The sequence below is a fragment of the Schistocerca americana genome, chromosome X, assembly GCF_021461395.2.
Source record: "Schistocerca americana isolate TAMUIC-IGC-003095 chromosome X, iqSchAmer2.1, whole genome shotgun sequence".
NCBI classification, from domain to species: Eukaryota; Metazoa; Arthropoda; class Insecta; order Orthoptera; family Acrididae; genus Schistocerca; species Schistocerca americana.
This window is the reverse complement of record NC_060130.1, coordinates 606,518,947-606,535,634: the sequence shown is the minus strand read 5'-3', so window position 1 is coordinate 606,535,634 and position 16,688 is coordinate 606,518,947. Positions and strand designations below refer to the sequence as shown.

The following is a 16,688-nucleotide window of genomic DNA, read 5'->3' as shown; positions in this document are numbered from 1 at the left end:
AAAAAATGTTGAGAACAATAAACACACAAACTCTAGTATGAATGCTCTATGGACTAATTCAGTCACACCTATAATATGGTATTCTTGTCTATGGAAGTGCTAAAATTGTGCACATATGAAGACAAAGTTACAAAAGGAAATTGTAGGATATATAGGAAAAGTCCCTCCTAAAGATTCTTGGTTAAATAAGTTCAGGGAACTAAACATATTAATAGTATGATCACTAAAAACATATGAAACAAATAAATATGTAAAACCTAACCATGCTCCATTGTTCAACATAAATAAGCATGATTGTAACAAGTAAAAATGATAATAATATTGGAAGAAATCAGCTCAAATTAACTGACGAAGAGCTTGTAAATGCCAGACGCTTCCCATGCAACAGTTCGTCATATTAAATAAAGATGTGTAGAATTATTTCAGATAGCTTCATCTAAATTTAACGAATGATAACTACATCTGTATGTATTCTCCATTTCTAAGCAGTTATTTGAAGATAAATAAGGATTCCATCTACCAATATGCACTACCTAACTCCATGTAAGACACCAAAAAAACTTGTGTTTTTTGATACTTATGATAATCATTCATTTTATCAATATATTCACGTCACTTATAAACTCCTTGTAAATGTGATTGCCCAATACCATTGCACATAATGGTCGACAGACAAACAAAAAATGTTACTATCAGGATATGTTCCCAATTTTTATCTTACCCCTTCATGTCATGTGGTTCATCACACCTGTGCCTCTAGATAAACCCGCCGCCTTACTGTAATCTGATCAGATTATACACTGTGCAGAAAAATTCTTTTGATTCACCAACAATTATTGGAGCTGGCAAAAAATTTTCAGTAGTGCCATATATGAACTTCGGAAAGAAGTCACACTGCAGATAGCCACTCCCCACTTATGTGAAAAATGTTATTTGCAAAAGTTACTTCACTTACTCAATTCAAGAAAGCCTTACCACTTCTTCCTCGTGTAAATGATATGCTTAAATGTACATTCCACATATGACTGAAGACACTCATTACTTACCGATTCAGGCATGGCTCATTATGCCCTGCTGGAAGAATACTACTACTCGTGTGTCATACTGATTTCGAAGATTAAATAAAATTTGTACTCCAGAATGTTTCCATGACTTAATGCCAGTCTAATAAACAAATTTCACGTCATAAAGTACTGGTCTCACCATCAGAATCAAAAAAGTAATGGATGGCCCACTGAATACATTAGTAACTTACCCAATTAATTCTTGCTGATTCTATTGGTATGACCAATGTGTTCAATACATGCTATACTACCAACAAAACATTTAATACAGCCAGAAAGACAAACACCTTGAAACCACAACATATTTAAAATTATGATTGGATCGGATGCTCAAACAACAGGCTAAGCTTTCTGATACTTTAGTATGAAAATACCCACTGAAAATTATGTCTATACAGGGTGGTCCACTGATAGTGACCGGGCCAAAAATCTCCTGAAATAAGCACCAAATGAAAAAACTACAAAGAACGAAACTAGTCTTGCTTGAAAGGGGAAACCAGATGACGCTATGGTTGGCCCGCTAGATGGCTCTGCCATAGGTCAAACGGATATCAACCGAGTTTTTTTAAAATAGGAACCCCCATTTTTATTACATATTTGTGTAGTACGCTTTGTGATAGATGGCGCTGCAATAGTCACAAACATGTAAGTATGTGGTATCACTTAACTTTCCGCAGTGCGGACGGTATTTGCTTCATGATACATTACCCGTGTTAAAATGGACCGTTCACCAACTGCGGAAAAGATCGATATTGAGTTGATGTATGGCTATTGCGACCAAAATGCCCAACGGGAATATGCTATGTATGCTGCTCGGTATCATGGATGTGATCGTCCAAGTGTCGGAACCGTTCGCCAGATAGTTACGTTATTTAAGGAAACAGGAAATGTTCAGCCACACGTGAAACGTCAACCACGACCTGCAACAAATGATGATGCCCAAGTAGGTGTTTTAGCTGCTGTTGCGGCTAATCCACACATCAGTAGCAGACAAATTGCGCGAGAATCTCAAAAATGTCGGTGTTGAGAATGCCACATCAACATTGACTGCGCCCGCACCAGCAATTACATGGCGACGACTTTTAACTTCATGTACAGTTCTGCAACTGGGCACAAGAGAAATTACAGGATGATGACAGATTTTCTGCACACATTCTATTTAGCAACCAAACATCACTCACCAACAGCGGTAACGCAAACCGGCACAGTATGCACTATTGGGCAATGGAAAATCCACGATGGGTGTGACAAGGGGAACATCAGCGACCTTGGTGGGTTAATGTATTGTGCGGCATTATGGGAGGAAGGATAATTGGTCGCCATTTTATCGATGGCAATATAGATGGTGCAATGTATGCTGATTTCCTACGTAATGTTCTACCGATGTTACTACAAGATGTTTCACTGCATGACAGAATAGCAATGTACTTCCCACATTATGGATGTCCGGCACATAGCTCATGTGCAGTTGAAGCCGTATTGAATAGCATATTTCGTGACAGGTGGATTGGTCGTCGAAGTACCATACCATGGCCCGCACGTTCACTGGATCTCAAGTCCCCAGATATCTTTCCGTGAAGAAAGTTGAAGGATATTTGCTATCGTGATCCACCAACAATGCCTGACAACATGTGTTAGCACATTGTGCGAACATTACGGAAGACAAACTACTCGCTGTTGAGAGGAATGTCGTTACACGTATTGCCAAATGCATTGAGGTTGACAGACATCATTTTGAACATTTATTGCATTAATGTGGTATCTACAGGTAATCACACTGTAACAGCATGCGTTCTCAGAAATGATAACTTCACAAAGGTACATGTATCACATTGGAACAACCGAAATAAAATGTTCAAATGTACTTACATTCTGTATTCTAATTTAAAAACCTACCTGTTACCAACTGTTTGTCTAAAATTATGAGCTATATGTTTGTGGCTATTACAGCGCCATCTATCACAAAGCGAAAAAAGTGGTCCAACTAAAACATTCATATTTTTTTATGTAGTACACGAATATGTAATGAAAATGGGGGTTCCTACTTAAAAAAATTCAGTTGGTATCCGTCTGACCTATGGCAGCGTCATCTAGCAGGCCAACCATAGCGCCATCTGGTATCCCCCTTCAAGCTAGACAAGTTTTGTTCTTTGTAGTTTTTTTGTTTGAGGCTTATTTCATAAGATACTTGGCCCGATCACGATCAATGGACCACCCTGTATACGTACTCCACAAACCACTGTACAATCTCCATCAGCACGTACATAATCATACATGCCTCTGTAGATGCCTTAATCTCTCTTCAGCCACTATCGCTTTTTTTGACATGAATAATAGAGGCAGCAGAATTGTTGCCCTCTTCATCAAACAGTTCTCTTAATTTACCCAAAAGATTTAAAAAGAATCCTGTTGCACCTCTTCCACAATGATTGCCAACTCAAGTTTCCTGATTAACTAAACTGATCTCTCCAATGAGCTATACTTATCAGCTGAAGTATCAGAAGCATACTTTTCAATTTACTCCACATCTACTGTCATGCCTACTTGATCAGGACTCGAGACACTGGAACAATACTCTATAATACGTTGCATTACTGTGTTTTATGACATTTCTTTTAGATTAGTATTTGGTTCATTCTCTTACTGAGGGGTGTTATCCTGCATTTTTACAAATTTGGAGGGGGCTGTAATTTAAAATATGAAGTGGACATCATTCTGCACCCCCTCATCTTCACCCCGCAACAACACTCACGTGTAAAACAGCACAAACAATTTGAGTACAGCTGACCACATTTGAAAACAGTTGATTTGTACCTATGGCCTAATAATTGCGTACACAGTCCTATTACGCTTCTATGGGAAACAACCAATGCTACTTTCAGCTTTTTCCTTTATCATCATCATTGAAGAATCACCATCCAGTGTAACTTCGTTTCATCAGTCAAAATTTGAGCCAACTGCATTATTTGTCAGCATCTTCCAAGTCTGATTATCTTATCTATCTGCAGATCACTCTGTGTAGCAACAATCAGATACCACCATTACTTTTTCAATAAACTTACTTTGGTATATTCTTCGCCACCTTTCCCATTCATAAAACTGACAAAATGCTACAGAAATTGCAAAATGTTTCTGAATCATACCAGTAAAGTGATGTCTGTCCCTTCAATAAAGCATGCAAATATAGTAATAAATTTATCATTCTTAATGTTAACTACACCAAATTTTCCTGTATCTTGCCCCCTCCAAATACAGTTCCTTCTACACAGCCTCTAGCAAACAAAGAATACATGTCTTTCCAGCCTGTTTCCTTACAGTACATAATGCTCATGCTGTTTCAGTCATTCCTGTAACCAACAGTGTAAAGATATTGTTTTCAAGTTGGTTTGACACTCAGCATCAGACAAGTCAAAAGGTTTGAGGTACAACCTACAGTAAGTCCTAAGACTTTTTCAATCACTTACAATACAACTTCATTTTCCTGAATTACCTAAGCTCTGATTATGGTGTAACAGTGGAATGCAAGAACCGGATGAGCATCACCTGAAAGTGTGCATATTCTCTGTACACAGTATACAAAATAATCGTGAGAAACAAGGTGTATAAAGCTCATGGATATTGTTGACTTCCCCCCCCCCCCCCACACACACACACACACACACACACACACACACACACACACACACACACACACACACACACACACACACAGAGAGAGAGAGAGAGAGAGAGAGAGAGAGAGAGAGAGAGAGATGATGAGAGAAATTTGAGATGAGGAAGATGAAGGCAGAGGAGGATGGATCACCAGAACTATGATAACATTCACCATACTGAATTTCCTGATTTGGCATTTTATTTCACAACACGATGTCTGTCACTTTACCAATTCCTCCAATCTTACAAATACACATTGCCTTTTCTTTCTTGTTTTGACGAAAATTGGGACAGAAAGGAGTATTTAATGTGAGTCATTAGCTTGATCAGTGATGTGCAGAAAGTCAGAGCAAAATATATGATATGACCAGAAACATCCTTATTACCCACAATCAGTATGATCTTACTTTCCTTCACCCCATTGTGGGTGTGCTGGCAATAAACTTCACTCACTACAAAATCTTAAGTTTAACACCAAGGAATTTTACTTCCAGCAGTAACCACTGCTATCTTCCATAAAGAGTCTCACCTCTCCTCTAACTACATTAAACTGAATTTAGAGCCAATTGACCTGTAGAAAATTTCAATATTAAAACAAGCTAATAAAGACTGCAAATTTGTATGAGGAGAAAGAGGAACTCCTAATTCTTATGAAATTTTCAAAATACCACACAATTAATGAAGTTAATCATGCAACAAATTACATCCTTCACTATTCAATGAACTCTCATTCAAGTGATCGTTGTCTTGACAAATTCAGATTAATGTTTCACATCAGTTTCACAAAAGAATCGCACAATTTATTGATTGGTGTATGACCAACTATATGTAGTATAGATGGAAAGTCTTACTGGCAGAAAACATTTACAATTCAGATACGGTAGCTAGAGAAAGTAAATTGTCCTGAAGTGACAATGACACTATTCAACCAAGTGCAGCAGCATTATCCGTACAGTTAGTTATGCAGAACAAACAACAGTATTTGTGGAAGACTGGAGGTGAGAGCATGTGCACTTAAATCTGTCTCATATTCTTATCTATCTTTCTGAACAAAGTAAAATTATACCTACGGCTCTAATGCCCACTAGTACCACCACCCAATACGCCCCCTCTTTCTCATATAGCATCACAACAAACTTACAATGCTGCCATCACTGCCATGCACACACTTCACTTTGTGAAACTATACAAAATTGGTGAAATGTTAACTTTCATTTAGAAACAAAATTTAACAATTGTTAAGAATATTATATTTTACACCCACAAGGTTTTCAAAATTGCTTGCAAGCAATATGTTACAATGTCTTAGATGAAAACTTCAGTACTAATGCGTGGCTTCTGAAACACAGAATCCCTCCAGAAGACACAACTTGTACCACCGGGGAACTGGGTGGGTGAACAATTACAAAATGTTATCTCCACTAGGATATCACCATGTAATATTCCAGAAACTTTGTAACCGTGTGTGTGTGTGTGTGTGTGTGTGTGTGTGTGTGTGTGTGTGTGTGTGTGTGTGTGTGTGTGTGTGTGTGTGTGTGCGCGCGCGGGGGGGAGGTTGTGTTTGCACACTCATCCTTGGTTTGTGTTGAAGTCACAGTTGCAACGGCAGAACTCCTGGTGAGCAGGACAAAGGAAGTCCATTCACCAGTGAAAAATGAAAACATACCACGAATGCCCGTGCACTACAATATTATGCCTCACAAAACATTTTTTATAAAAATTTTTATATCACCCTCATCAAGGATATTTATAATGAACTAGTGGACTACTGGGTACAGAACACTTCTTACTGTCCACATCATATTACAGCTGACTGTTACAATAATTAACTGTGATGTATGTACATTACAAAATTATCATCAGGAAAATTTGTACCAGCCATAGTAATTATACTGTATTTCCCTGACTTTCCAACTATTGCTATATACATGTAAATAAACATCCATTTTTGCATTACACTACATGAGGTTGCATTGTACACGTACCGGTAATAAGGATACTCTTTACGCAGAAAGGCCCAAATTTCAGTACAGTTCCACAAACATATACTGCACACAGGGCTCGGATACACACCATCAAGAACTACGTTATTTTCAAAACAACTATATGGATTCTCCAAAACGTTCAGCTTCCCACTTTGCGGAATACGGCGCGGCCCGTTTATAAACAACCCTGATGGATGGATTAATAACATAGAATCCTATCATAACTGAGTGATCCGAAATTAAACATTCGTTAAAATGCGTAGGGCCAAGTTATGCAGTCTTTGAAAGAATTTAAGCAGTTCTTATACAGACATTCATGCTGTAAGTTTAATGCATTTGAAAAATTACACACGATGTTCAGCACAATATGCATATTGGTTTTAATCTTTGATTATTTGCGGAAATCCTAAAATATGACATTAGCGAGGCTGAATATTAACAATGAGACGGTAAAAATCATGTAAACATAAATTGCTATGGAAACATTCTGACCAGAAACCTAAGGCCTAACACAATTTTACAACCCTACATCACAAATACCTCTATACTTACGTTCTGGCTCCGACTTTTTGTAGCAATTGGCAGCATCAACAAAGTTAGTGGCTGCATCATGCCGACTGCCCGACTTTGCATGAAGATTCGCAGCTTCACAAAACGCATTTCCCGCTTGCCCCCACTTCTTTGCCATTTTGAACATATTAGCAGCTCTTTGATAACACTCAACTGCCTCTTCTAATTTCGATGAGCCTCTGCAGAACAATGAAAACGAAAGAATTATATACACAATCCTAAAATGACATTTGGCAGCTGATTCACACAGTGGGCTATACTCGCAACATAAGCAACTTTGACGTAACTCCCGTACGTAAAATTCATGTCCGGACAGAACTGTACTAACCCAAACAACGATCCGAAAAATCCTTTCGAAGAATTAAGCTTCTTTTCGGCTTCAGCCATCAGCTGCATCGCTTTCTGTTCGTTGTCTGCCATTTTTCACAGAAAATTATTCACAAACCCACCACACACACACCTTCACTTATTGACTAAATGAATTCATGATCTTCCACTAGAGGGAACTGCTATACGAAAAACCAAAGCAGTTGCACACAGATAGCCCAATCACAATTAAGAAATAGCGCTATCACACAGATTAAACTACGAAAACTGAACCAAATAGATCGAACAAAATAGAAATTAATTATTGATCAGCTAATTTTGTATAATCAGCAAAAATTGTGATCAATCAAAACTGTCAAATTACTTTTGCGTGAATAGCATTGTTCGTAGAGATAGGAAATCTGTCATTATTCGCGGAGTGAAGTGTAATTTGGCTATACAGCAAAATATCGCTCTTACACGAACGTCGGCGAAATCACTGGTCGCAGTTAATGTCTTACACATTTTGTTTCATTTGCGGACTGGTCTGGTAAACCGGGGATACTTTACCCCCAGGGGAGTAACTTTGCTTCGTCTATGAAAAGAGATTCAGTCTTACCTAGTAACTATCTTAATAAACAATTCCAAACATCGTTCATTTTGTCCAACAGCTGACAGTTTCTAAAAGCGCATGTGTTTGAGTTATTCTGCCACTCGCTATCTTGGATATTTTCTGATAACCAAATCTGCACTACCGTATTATTGAGGTAATTTTTGATAAGAAAAAATGCTTTTTTGCTACCAGAAAACTACTTATACAGAAGGCAAGTGACATTCATTTATGTTTAGAAATTATTTATTATCTAAATTTCATTCACAAACTTGTAATCAGTGTGTTCTTTAGCACTGCACGGTAGAAAGGAACCGTGGAGATTGTTTTCTGGGAATACTGGAGACGACTTTGCATCACTGACAAAGTGGATCAAAGTAGCTCCATAGTGTTGTCATTACTTTGTTTTGGCCATGATTCATGTTGCGATGACTCTTATTATCTTGAAAATGAGCGCTGCTAAGAGATTAATGGTGTTATAGTATGGTAAGAGTGTAAACAGGAGCTAGGATCTCGTCAGTATGCAGTTTACAGCACATTTTATCGGAAACAATGTCTGGAATCCATGAGAAATGGAACACGTGTTTGAAATGTCACAAATGCTTCAGCCAAAGCAAACAGCTTAAGAAGAGGAGACTTCAGACACTGTTTGATTTTTCTATTGATTAAGCTCTATTACAAGAACAAATTATTGACTAAAGTTGGGACGAAATCATACCGGAGATATCAAATGGAAGTGTGGTTACACAGTATGAAAATAAACATTACCCTGCTGGTATCGAAGGATTTATCGAAGATGGATGCAATGATAAATACCATGATGCCATCTCTTGTTAACTGGAAATGGGCTTACAATAAAGATGTACTTTTTCACAACTGTGAAGATACAGCAGAAGATAAAACACCTTCAAAACAGTTAAGCGAAAGACGCATTTTCTCGGTACCAGAGTTTGTTGATGGCGATGAATTCGTGTAAAATATTTTGCTGCTATAGTCCCTAACATACCTAATGAAACACTGACCTATTCGTTGAAACAAAACACCAGGACATTTCGATCATATTTATTAATTTCTTTACGTCTTTATTTTTAAAAAATTACCCAATTTTTTTTTTATTTTTGCGCTTTTCATACCAAGAAGTACTTAAATGTTTGTTTACTATGGTTCTAAAGGTACAACAAGAAGTTATTATATTGTCTTAAAATAACGTTTAAGTGGAACAAACAGGTCCAAGTCTACAAGAAGCTCAAATATAACATGTTAGAAAACAATTATGTCACTATAAGGTTGACTTAGAGGGTTATGGCACTGTAGATTTATAACATACCTGCAAATAATGACATGAAAACTAAGTACATACACACATACATGTACAACATCGGTAAATTTACACTATAAACAATTACTTCAATCCACCACAGACACTGTATAGGAATGATGAGGAAATGTACTATATTTTAAACAAAGTAAAAAAAAAAGAGTAGTGTTATCACACGTGTCTCCAAGCTGCCAGCTTAGTGACCACTGCCACTGCTGCTGCTTCTCATATAGTAGCACCAACAGACCCTAGAGAACTACAATCAGATACTGTCCACCTACAGGTGAAGCCCGAAAGCCTTTTCTTGCAAACATCATATGCCTTGGCCACCAGCAATGGGATGAAGCATCCCACACAACTGGAGAGCAAGAGAGAAAGAAAATAGTCGGTCTTTTTCTTGCATCTGATATGGCCAACAATCAAGATAGCAATCCTGGCAAAAGTCAATACTTTTCTGCCTTGTGTGGGATGCCAGCGACTTCTAAGGAGGTGCCCATGCACAGGGTAATGTGTATGCATATCACTCACTCGCCAGCAGAAGCGGTGGATATCTCTGAGGAGATGTGCAGATATTGCATTCTATTTTCTACTTGTTTAAGCACCAAATACACCACTGGGAAGAGGCTCTAATAATTGTTTAATAATTTGGCTATTAGTCATCTGGAATATATCCATAAATAAATTGTTATAAATTTTCCACATATTAGCAAACCAAAAATTTTATAACGTCGATTGTACAAAAAAACACGTTATACCTTCTACAGTGTACTGTACAGAGATGATTAAACCATGCGAGTATCCTTGTTTTGGATGGTGGAAATGCTTGGACGTCCATACACATTATTTTCTGAGTGTTCATTTCGTTATTACTCGTCGATAACAATTGTGACATTCTCAGCTCTACCATTTCCACAGACCTGTAATTTTCTGATAGCCTATTGTTTGGTGTTTGGGTGTGTCAACCACATTGCAGTGCTGGCAGTATGGATGACATGTTAGTTTTATTTTTTTGGTGTTGCAATGCTTTTGGGATTAGATCATTTGTAAATATATATGCCACTGAGTGTATGTGAGCTGATGTATTTATCGCTGAGATCCATCCATACTGTCTTCTAGTTCAAGACTTTGTGTTTAATCATGCATGGACTTTTCTTCTGAATGTTTCTGTTGTGTCAGCTACTGTGGGCGTCAGCACCAACAAAAACAAGGAAGGAGAGAAGTTGCGATGGCCTGTGGCAAGAATCCAAAAACATAACACTTGGAGGTTAATAGAACACTTTATTTCTAAAAAGGAAAGAAACATAATGTTACTTCTTGTTATGAGGTGGCTTGATGTGCTTCCTCTGCCTTCTACATACAATTACTTTTACTCGCTATTACTACTCTCAAATGCAATACCAGGTATCGTCTTCCTACTACTAAGTGCTGATGAACTCAAAGTCTGCAACCGAACAGGGCCAGACCAGCGATGGGCGGCTGTTTAAGTTGACGCTGACGCAGAACACTGAACTCTGTCTTCCTCAAGGTGTGGTGCTCCCCACTTTTTCCCCTGGCACATAGGTCAGCGCTTCCTTGATGTTGTTTTGTGGCACTGTGCTGATCGGTGTGTAGTCGATGCCTTAGGACTGCAGTTTCTGATTATTGTCTTTGTTGTATAATACCTTTCATCAGGAATCTTCTCTAATACGAATTATGCTCCAGCTATAAGATCCCAGATATAGTTCCCAGTGTCCGTCTGTAACTTATGTTTTTTCTGCCACTGCAGTCTTCAGTACATCCAACAGACTTGCAGGCAGTTACAGTGTATTTATTACGTATTTAATAAGAAGGGCTGAACATTTTGTATCACAACTTGTTAAATCTAGGCCGCCTACTGTAGGCGATTTCGTCAGCTGATCCCTGGCTACACAAAACGACACACCTTTTCATATGAACCAAGTCGTGTGTTTCTTATTTGTGCTACGTATTTTCTCTTAATGGGTATGGCTTATGCAATACATGACATTTTAGGCTGGTCTAGTGTGCTGATGTGTTCAGTCCTTTGAATGACATTCAGTTCCTTTATACTATTTCCTATTAGAGCACCTCTTACTTTCATCTAAAGTACAAAAATACCCCACTAGCCACCATAGGTGCGTGGTGGAGGATACTATGTACCACTACAAGTCATTTACATTCCTGCTCCACTGGCAAATAGAGCGAAGGAAAAACAACTATGTATAAGCTTCAGTACGAGCCCAAATTTCTCTCATCTTATCTTTGTGTGCCCCACGAGAAACATGTGTTGACAACAGTAGAACAGTTCTGCAGTCGGTCTCAAATGTCAGTTCTCTAAATTTCTGCATAGTTCCTCATGAAAAGAGCACAGACTTCCTTCCAGGGATTTCCATTTGAGTTAACGAAGCATCTCTTTAACACACATCTCCTGATCGAGCCTACTGGTAGTATATCTAGCAGTGCATCCCATGCTTCGAGGTTTTCCTTTAGTCTGATATGGTGGGTATCCAAACACTTGAGGAATGCTCAAGAATTAGTCCCACTAGTGTTAAATATTCCATCTCCTTTACAGGAGAACTAAATTTCCTCAAATTCTCTCGATAAAACTTTAATCAGTATCATTGTGTCAAGCAGTGCACTATTGACGCTGTATTCAGTGCTACATAATGAATTTTCCTACTCATCACCATCAACTTAGATTTTTGTACATTTAGAGAAAGCTGCCATTCAGCACACCAACCTGCAATTAGTAGGGGTAATGGAGGTTCTGCAGCATTTTTTTAGTGCATGTTGTATATATTCAGAGAAAGCATACATTCATGGGCAAATCTATTGCTATGCTAATTCATTTAGGCCCCCAGGGTGCTGATTTATGACCCCCTGTGGATAATCCATCCTTCTGAGAAACCCGCAACCGTCACCCTTCTCCTCCTCCCCCCAACCGTCCCCTTCACCCTCTCTGATATAGGGGAACTTTTTATATCAAATTAATTGACTAATTAATTAAATCGATCAATTAATTATCCCATCTCCCTCTAGAAAATCACCCAACCCTCTCCTCCCCTTCTCCATTCCCTTCCCTCCCACACCTGGAGTTGAAAGGCTTTTGCTGTGCTGAGCTGCTGGAGAGGAAGGATGTAGGTTAGTTTGTTTTCTTTATTTTGGGTGCTACCATGTTGGAAATTGGCAGGAAAAGACCAGCCCCCCTCCTCTGTCCTCCACTCCCCTCCCCCCACAAGGAGAGATGGTGGGAATGACTTGCTCTGTGCTGAGCTGTTGGACTGGTAGGTGCAAACATTACATTGCCCAGCAACTACACGTCCTAATTACACAATTACACTGCTGCAGATTGCAGGTACCATCTTCTTGGAAAATTTTTTGTGTGTACCCTCCTTGATCGACTGAGCTAGTGCACAATGCCATCACCAGAGTACACTACACTCCACTCCTCATCCCCTCCCTCCTCACCACCACCAGAAAAAGTTGATGAGAAAAATCGCTCAGTCGCTGGTGGACTGGAAGCATAACTCGAGAGGAAATTGAACTTCATTGGAGAAGGAATAATAACATATTCCTTATTTATAAAATTCAGTTTGGATACCAATTTGCAGGGGTTGGATTTCTTTATTTGACGAGAAAAGATCGTCATTCTCTGCTGTTTATTTAATTTTGGAAAACCTAGGTCTCGTAAAATACATAGAAAAAGTTAATTAAATACATGAATAGTTCGATTTTTTCAGATCAGACAAGGAATACTGATATGAAAGTAGTGTCAATATAAAATACTCACCCCACATTGTTATATATCATGTTAAACATGCATGGCAGAAACCTCCCAAACGAGTCACCATGCACTGCACACCATACAACATGGGCTGGATCACAGGGGACCCCTTGAGTCCAGATCACTAGACTGGTGGCGCCTGTCGCCTGTAGATGAATGTTCTATATCATGTTAAACATATGTGGCAGAAACCTCCAAATTGAGTCTCCATGCACTGCACACCACACAACATGGGCTGGATCACTGGCGACCCCTTGAGTCCAGATCACTGGACTGGTGGCGCCTGTCGCCTGCCGATGAATGTGTGATAAAAGACTTTGACTTTCTTTGAAATTTCATGCCAGACTCACTTCCTGTCTTGTTCCCAGACGCACTGCCTCCATGTCAGGTTATTGGAACTTTCTACCCTTTGTGCTCTCCCTGCTATGCAGATACTGACTGAGTTAGTTCAAACTACTACTAGCAGAGAACGTTGGGAGAAGCAACCTCCCCCACCTTTCTTGATCCAATCCCCTCCTCCCCACCCCCTAGCACCTCCAGGTATTTCCTGTCAGACAGAGCATCAGGTGGTGGCAATACTTTGATATTGATACTGAGGAAATTTCTGTCGAAACACATGCTCACTATCTCTCTGTCTCTATCTCTGGCTCCCTCTCTTTCAAGTGTCTACTACCGTTGTGGTCCTGTATAAAATGGCAGTTACAATCTCAAATTTCGGCTGGAATTTATGCCGCAACGGTTGTGTAATTCCGGACCAACTACACGTCTGCTATCTGTATTTTTAAGAGCACTGTAGAATTCCCATGTTGTTTCTATCTGCTACACCAGGAAGAAGATGGAGGGATTAATTCTGTAGTTGCTGTTGCAGTTAGACATCGGAGATCGCAGGAACTTCTGTATGCTACCGCCATGCCTAGGCCATGTCGGTAGCTGCACACTCAGCTCATGGAATACCATGGCAGTCGTTGCAGACGTTCAGAGGTTGGAGAGAGTACCATGATGAATTCCCAGCCGCCAACCGATCAACAGACATTGGAGAGAAGAATCGTCCAGCGCAAACACTTGCCAAATTGAATCGTCTCAAATTTCCGCGTAAAAATGGGAAAATTCTCACAACACACGTGAATGTGATGGCTCCCCAACAAGTACTGATTATTAACATTATTCATCCGCCCAAAGGGCGACACAGTGAGGTCACTAACTTCCTTCTATCCAATCTGATTGGTTCAGGAGGCTCACATGGCGTCTTGTGCCTCAAGCCAGAAATGCCCATTCGTTCCACCCACCAGCTATATCTGCCACATACATGGAAACCAAGGGATTGCGTCCCAGGAAACAAGCCACATATTTATCACTGTTATTACAATTAAGTATTACGACTGCAGCACCAATCTGTTGACATTCAACAATGAGCAAAGTATCGGAAAGACCTCCTCTTGACAACTGTAGCTCTGGAACATCAATTTCCCCCGTAAATTTGTTTCCTCCTCATGAGTGGACATAATTTTCCACATAAGATCTTTCATACCCCTTACAATTATCGATGCGATGAAATCGCAGTTTTCCACATCAGATCTATACCCCCCTTAAGACTGGACATAGTCCCACCCACGTCATTTTCTTTGTACATGTTGGAACACTGACCACAATAACTTTACATTCTAACACATACACATTTCGGACAAGTAATCCAATTATCAAAAAATGGTTCAAATTGCTCTGAGCACTATGGGACTTAACTTCTGAGTTCATCAGTCCCCTAGAACTTAGAACTACTTAAACCTAACTAAGCTAAGGACATCACACACATCCATGTCCGAGGCAGGATTCGAACCTGCGACCATAGCGGTCGCCCAGTTCCAGACTGTAGCGCCTAGAACCGCTCAGCCACCCGGGCCGGCAATCCAGTTATCGTTAATTTGTGTGTAGCGTCCGAAAAAATTATATGTCCACACTCATACCAACTAGATTTCCTGATTCTCTTCAGTTTTAGGAAATTGTTTAACATTTAGGTCTACCAGCCAATCAGATTCGAGAACAGATTGCAGGTATTTTCAGTCAGCACTTCTGTAAGGTGCTGCATCCTACCAAGACTCTCTCAAACAAGCGTTGTATAGCACAGGCGTCCTATACTATGTGATAATCAACAGCACTCCTGTCAACTGAAGGGTTGGAAAGATATAATCGATATTGGTTTATGTACTGTAATAAATATCGCCGTCGATAGCACAACAAAGAACGTGAAAGGATGTGCTTAGGGGAGCTGATGAGAACACGCTGTGTCTATTCATGATATTACTGTTGTATTTTGTCTGCTATAGCAGATACACTTGAACCGTTGCACAGGTGTATTGTGCAGATAATTAAGAAATGAATTATCGTCCCTTACAGTCTGATATGCTCGTCAATGCGTTGAAATCACAATTCCCCACATCGAACCTATCCTGTCCTTATGGTTAGACATACATAACTTTTTTCAGATATAGCGATCTGACCACTTCCCACACACATGTTGTGATATGTCAGAACGCTATCCACAGTAACTTTACTTTCCAACAGCATAACATTCACGATAATTAGCTTGATAATCATTTATAGGCGTATAACGTCCGAAAAATTATGGAATGTCCACACTCGTGTCAGCTGGGTGTCGTTTAGTATGGCCTGCCATAGCTCTCCACTATCAAAACCCTGACATCATATCATCATCACATATTTCTCGCGGAATAAAAGGGGTAATTACAATTAAAATGCCTTAGCGCCTTTGATTTATGTTACATACGTTCTTTCCCGATAGTCGGTGTATGCTAGAGCAGGAACAACTGGCACACTTAAGGTAGAAGAGTAACTTAGAAGGATCCAGCTAATTTCTACGAAAACATTAGCTCAGATGTCTCACTTCCACGAGATGTCTCGATTTCGTGACTTCCACTAAATGTTTTTACAGATAGGTCTTCCAGTCAGTCAGAATCGAAAACAGGATCTAGGTGCTCTGCTCTTGGGATCTCATAAAGAAATGAATCGGTCTCCAAATTTCACCACGAGTGCTGCGTCATCATAAAGTTATGTGGTAGATAATGGCTATTGGTATATTCTCCATCCACACTCTGTCCTTGCGGTATCGCTGGAATGAACCACTGTTCAACAGATGGTGCATATATTGGAGTTCACTACTGACCTGCACCGTGCTGTTTGAAACAGTCAGTGCACTTCTGTTGCTCAGACCCACCACAACTGAGAGAGGAATGGAATGGAATGATTTTCATATATCCAAACGAAAATCTAGCTACTCTCATTTCTGTCCTACTTCTCCTCAGTTTTACATAATTCCATCAATTTTACATTTTTACCATGTTTTTCAGTAATTTCAGTGCATTTTATCCAATTACTCGAGTTCAAA

General features: G+C 39.4%; 1 protein-coding gene across 2 annotated transcripts in view; it reads right to left on the bottom strand.

Annotated features, from left to right (window-relative positions):
- Window positions 1-7,767, bottom strand: part of LOC124554771 (alpha-soluble NSF attachment protein) — a 65,645-nt gene extending 57,878 nt beyond the window's left edge. For both annotated transcript variants that reach the window (XR_006968442.1, XM_047128417.1), the window contains exons 1-2: window positions 7,602-7,767; window positions 7,256-7,452 (exon numbers count right to left, since the gene is read on the bottom strand). Coding sequence is in view for 1 of the 2 variants with exons in the window: in XM_047128417.1 (XP_046984373.1) it covers window positions 7,256-7,452; window positions 7,602-7,693 (289 nt within the window). In the remaining variant the exon portion in view is untranslated. The remainder of the gene's footprint in view (window positions 1-7,255; window positions 7,453-7,601) is intronic.
- Window positions 7,768-16,688: the final 8,921 nt, after the last annotated feature.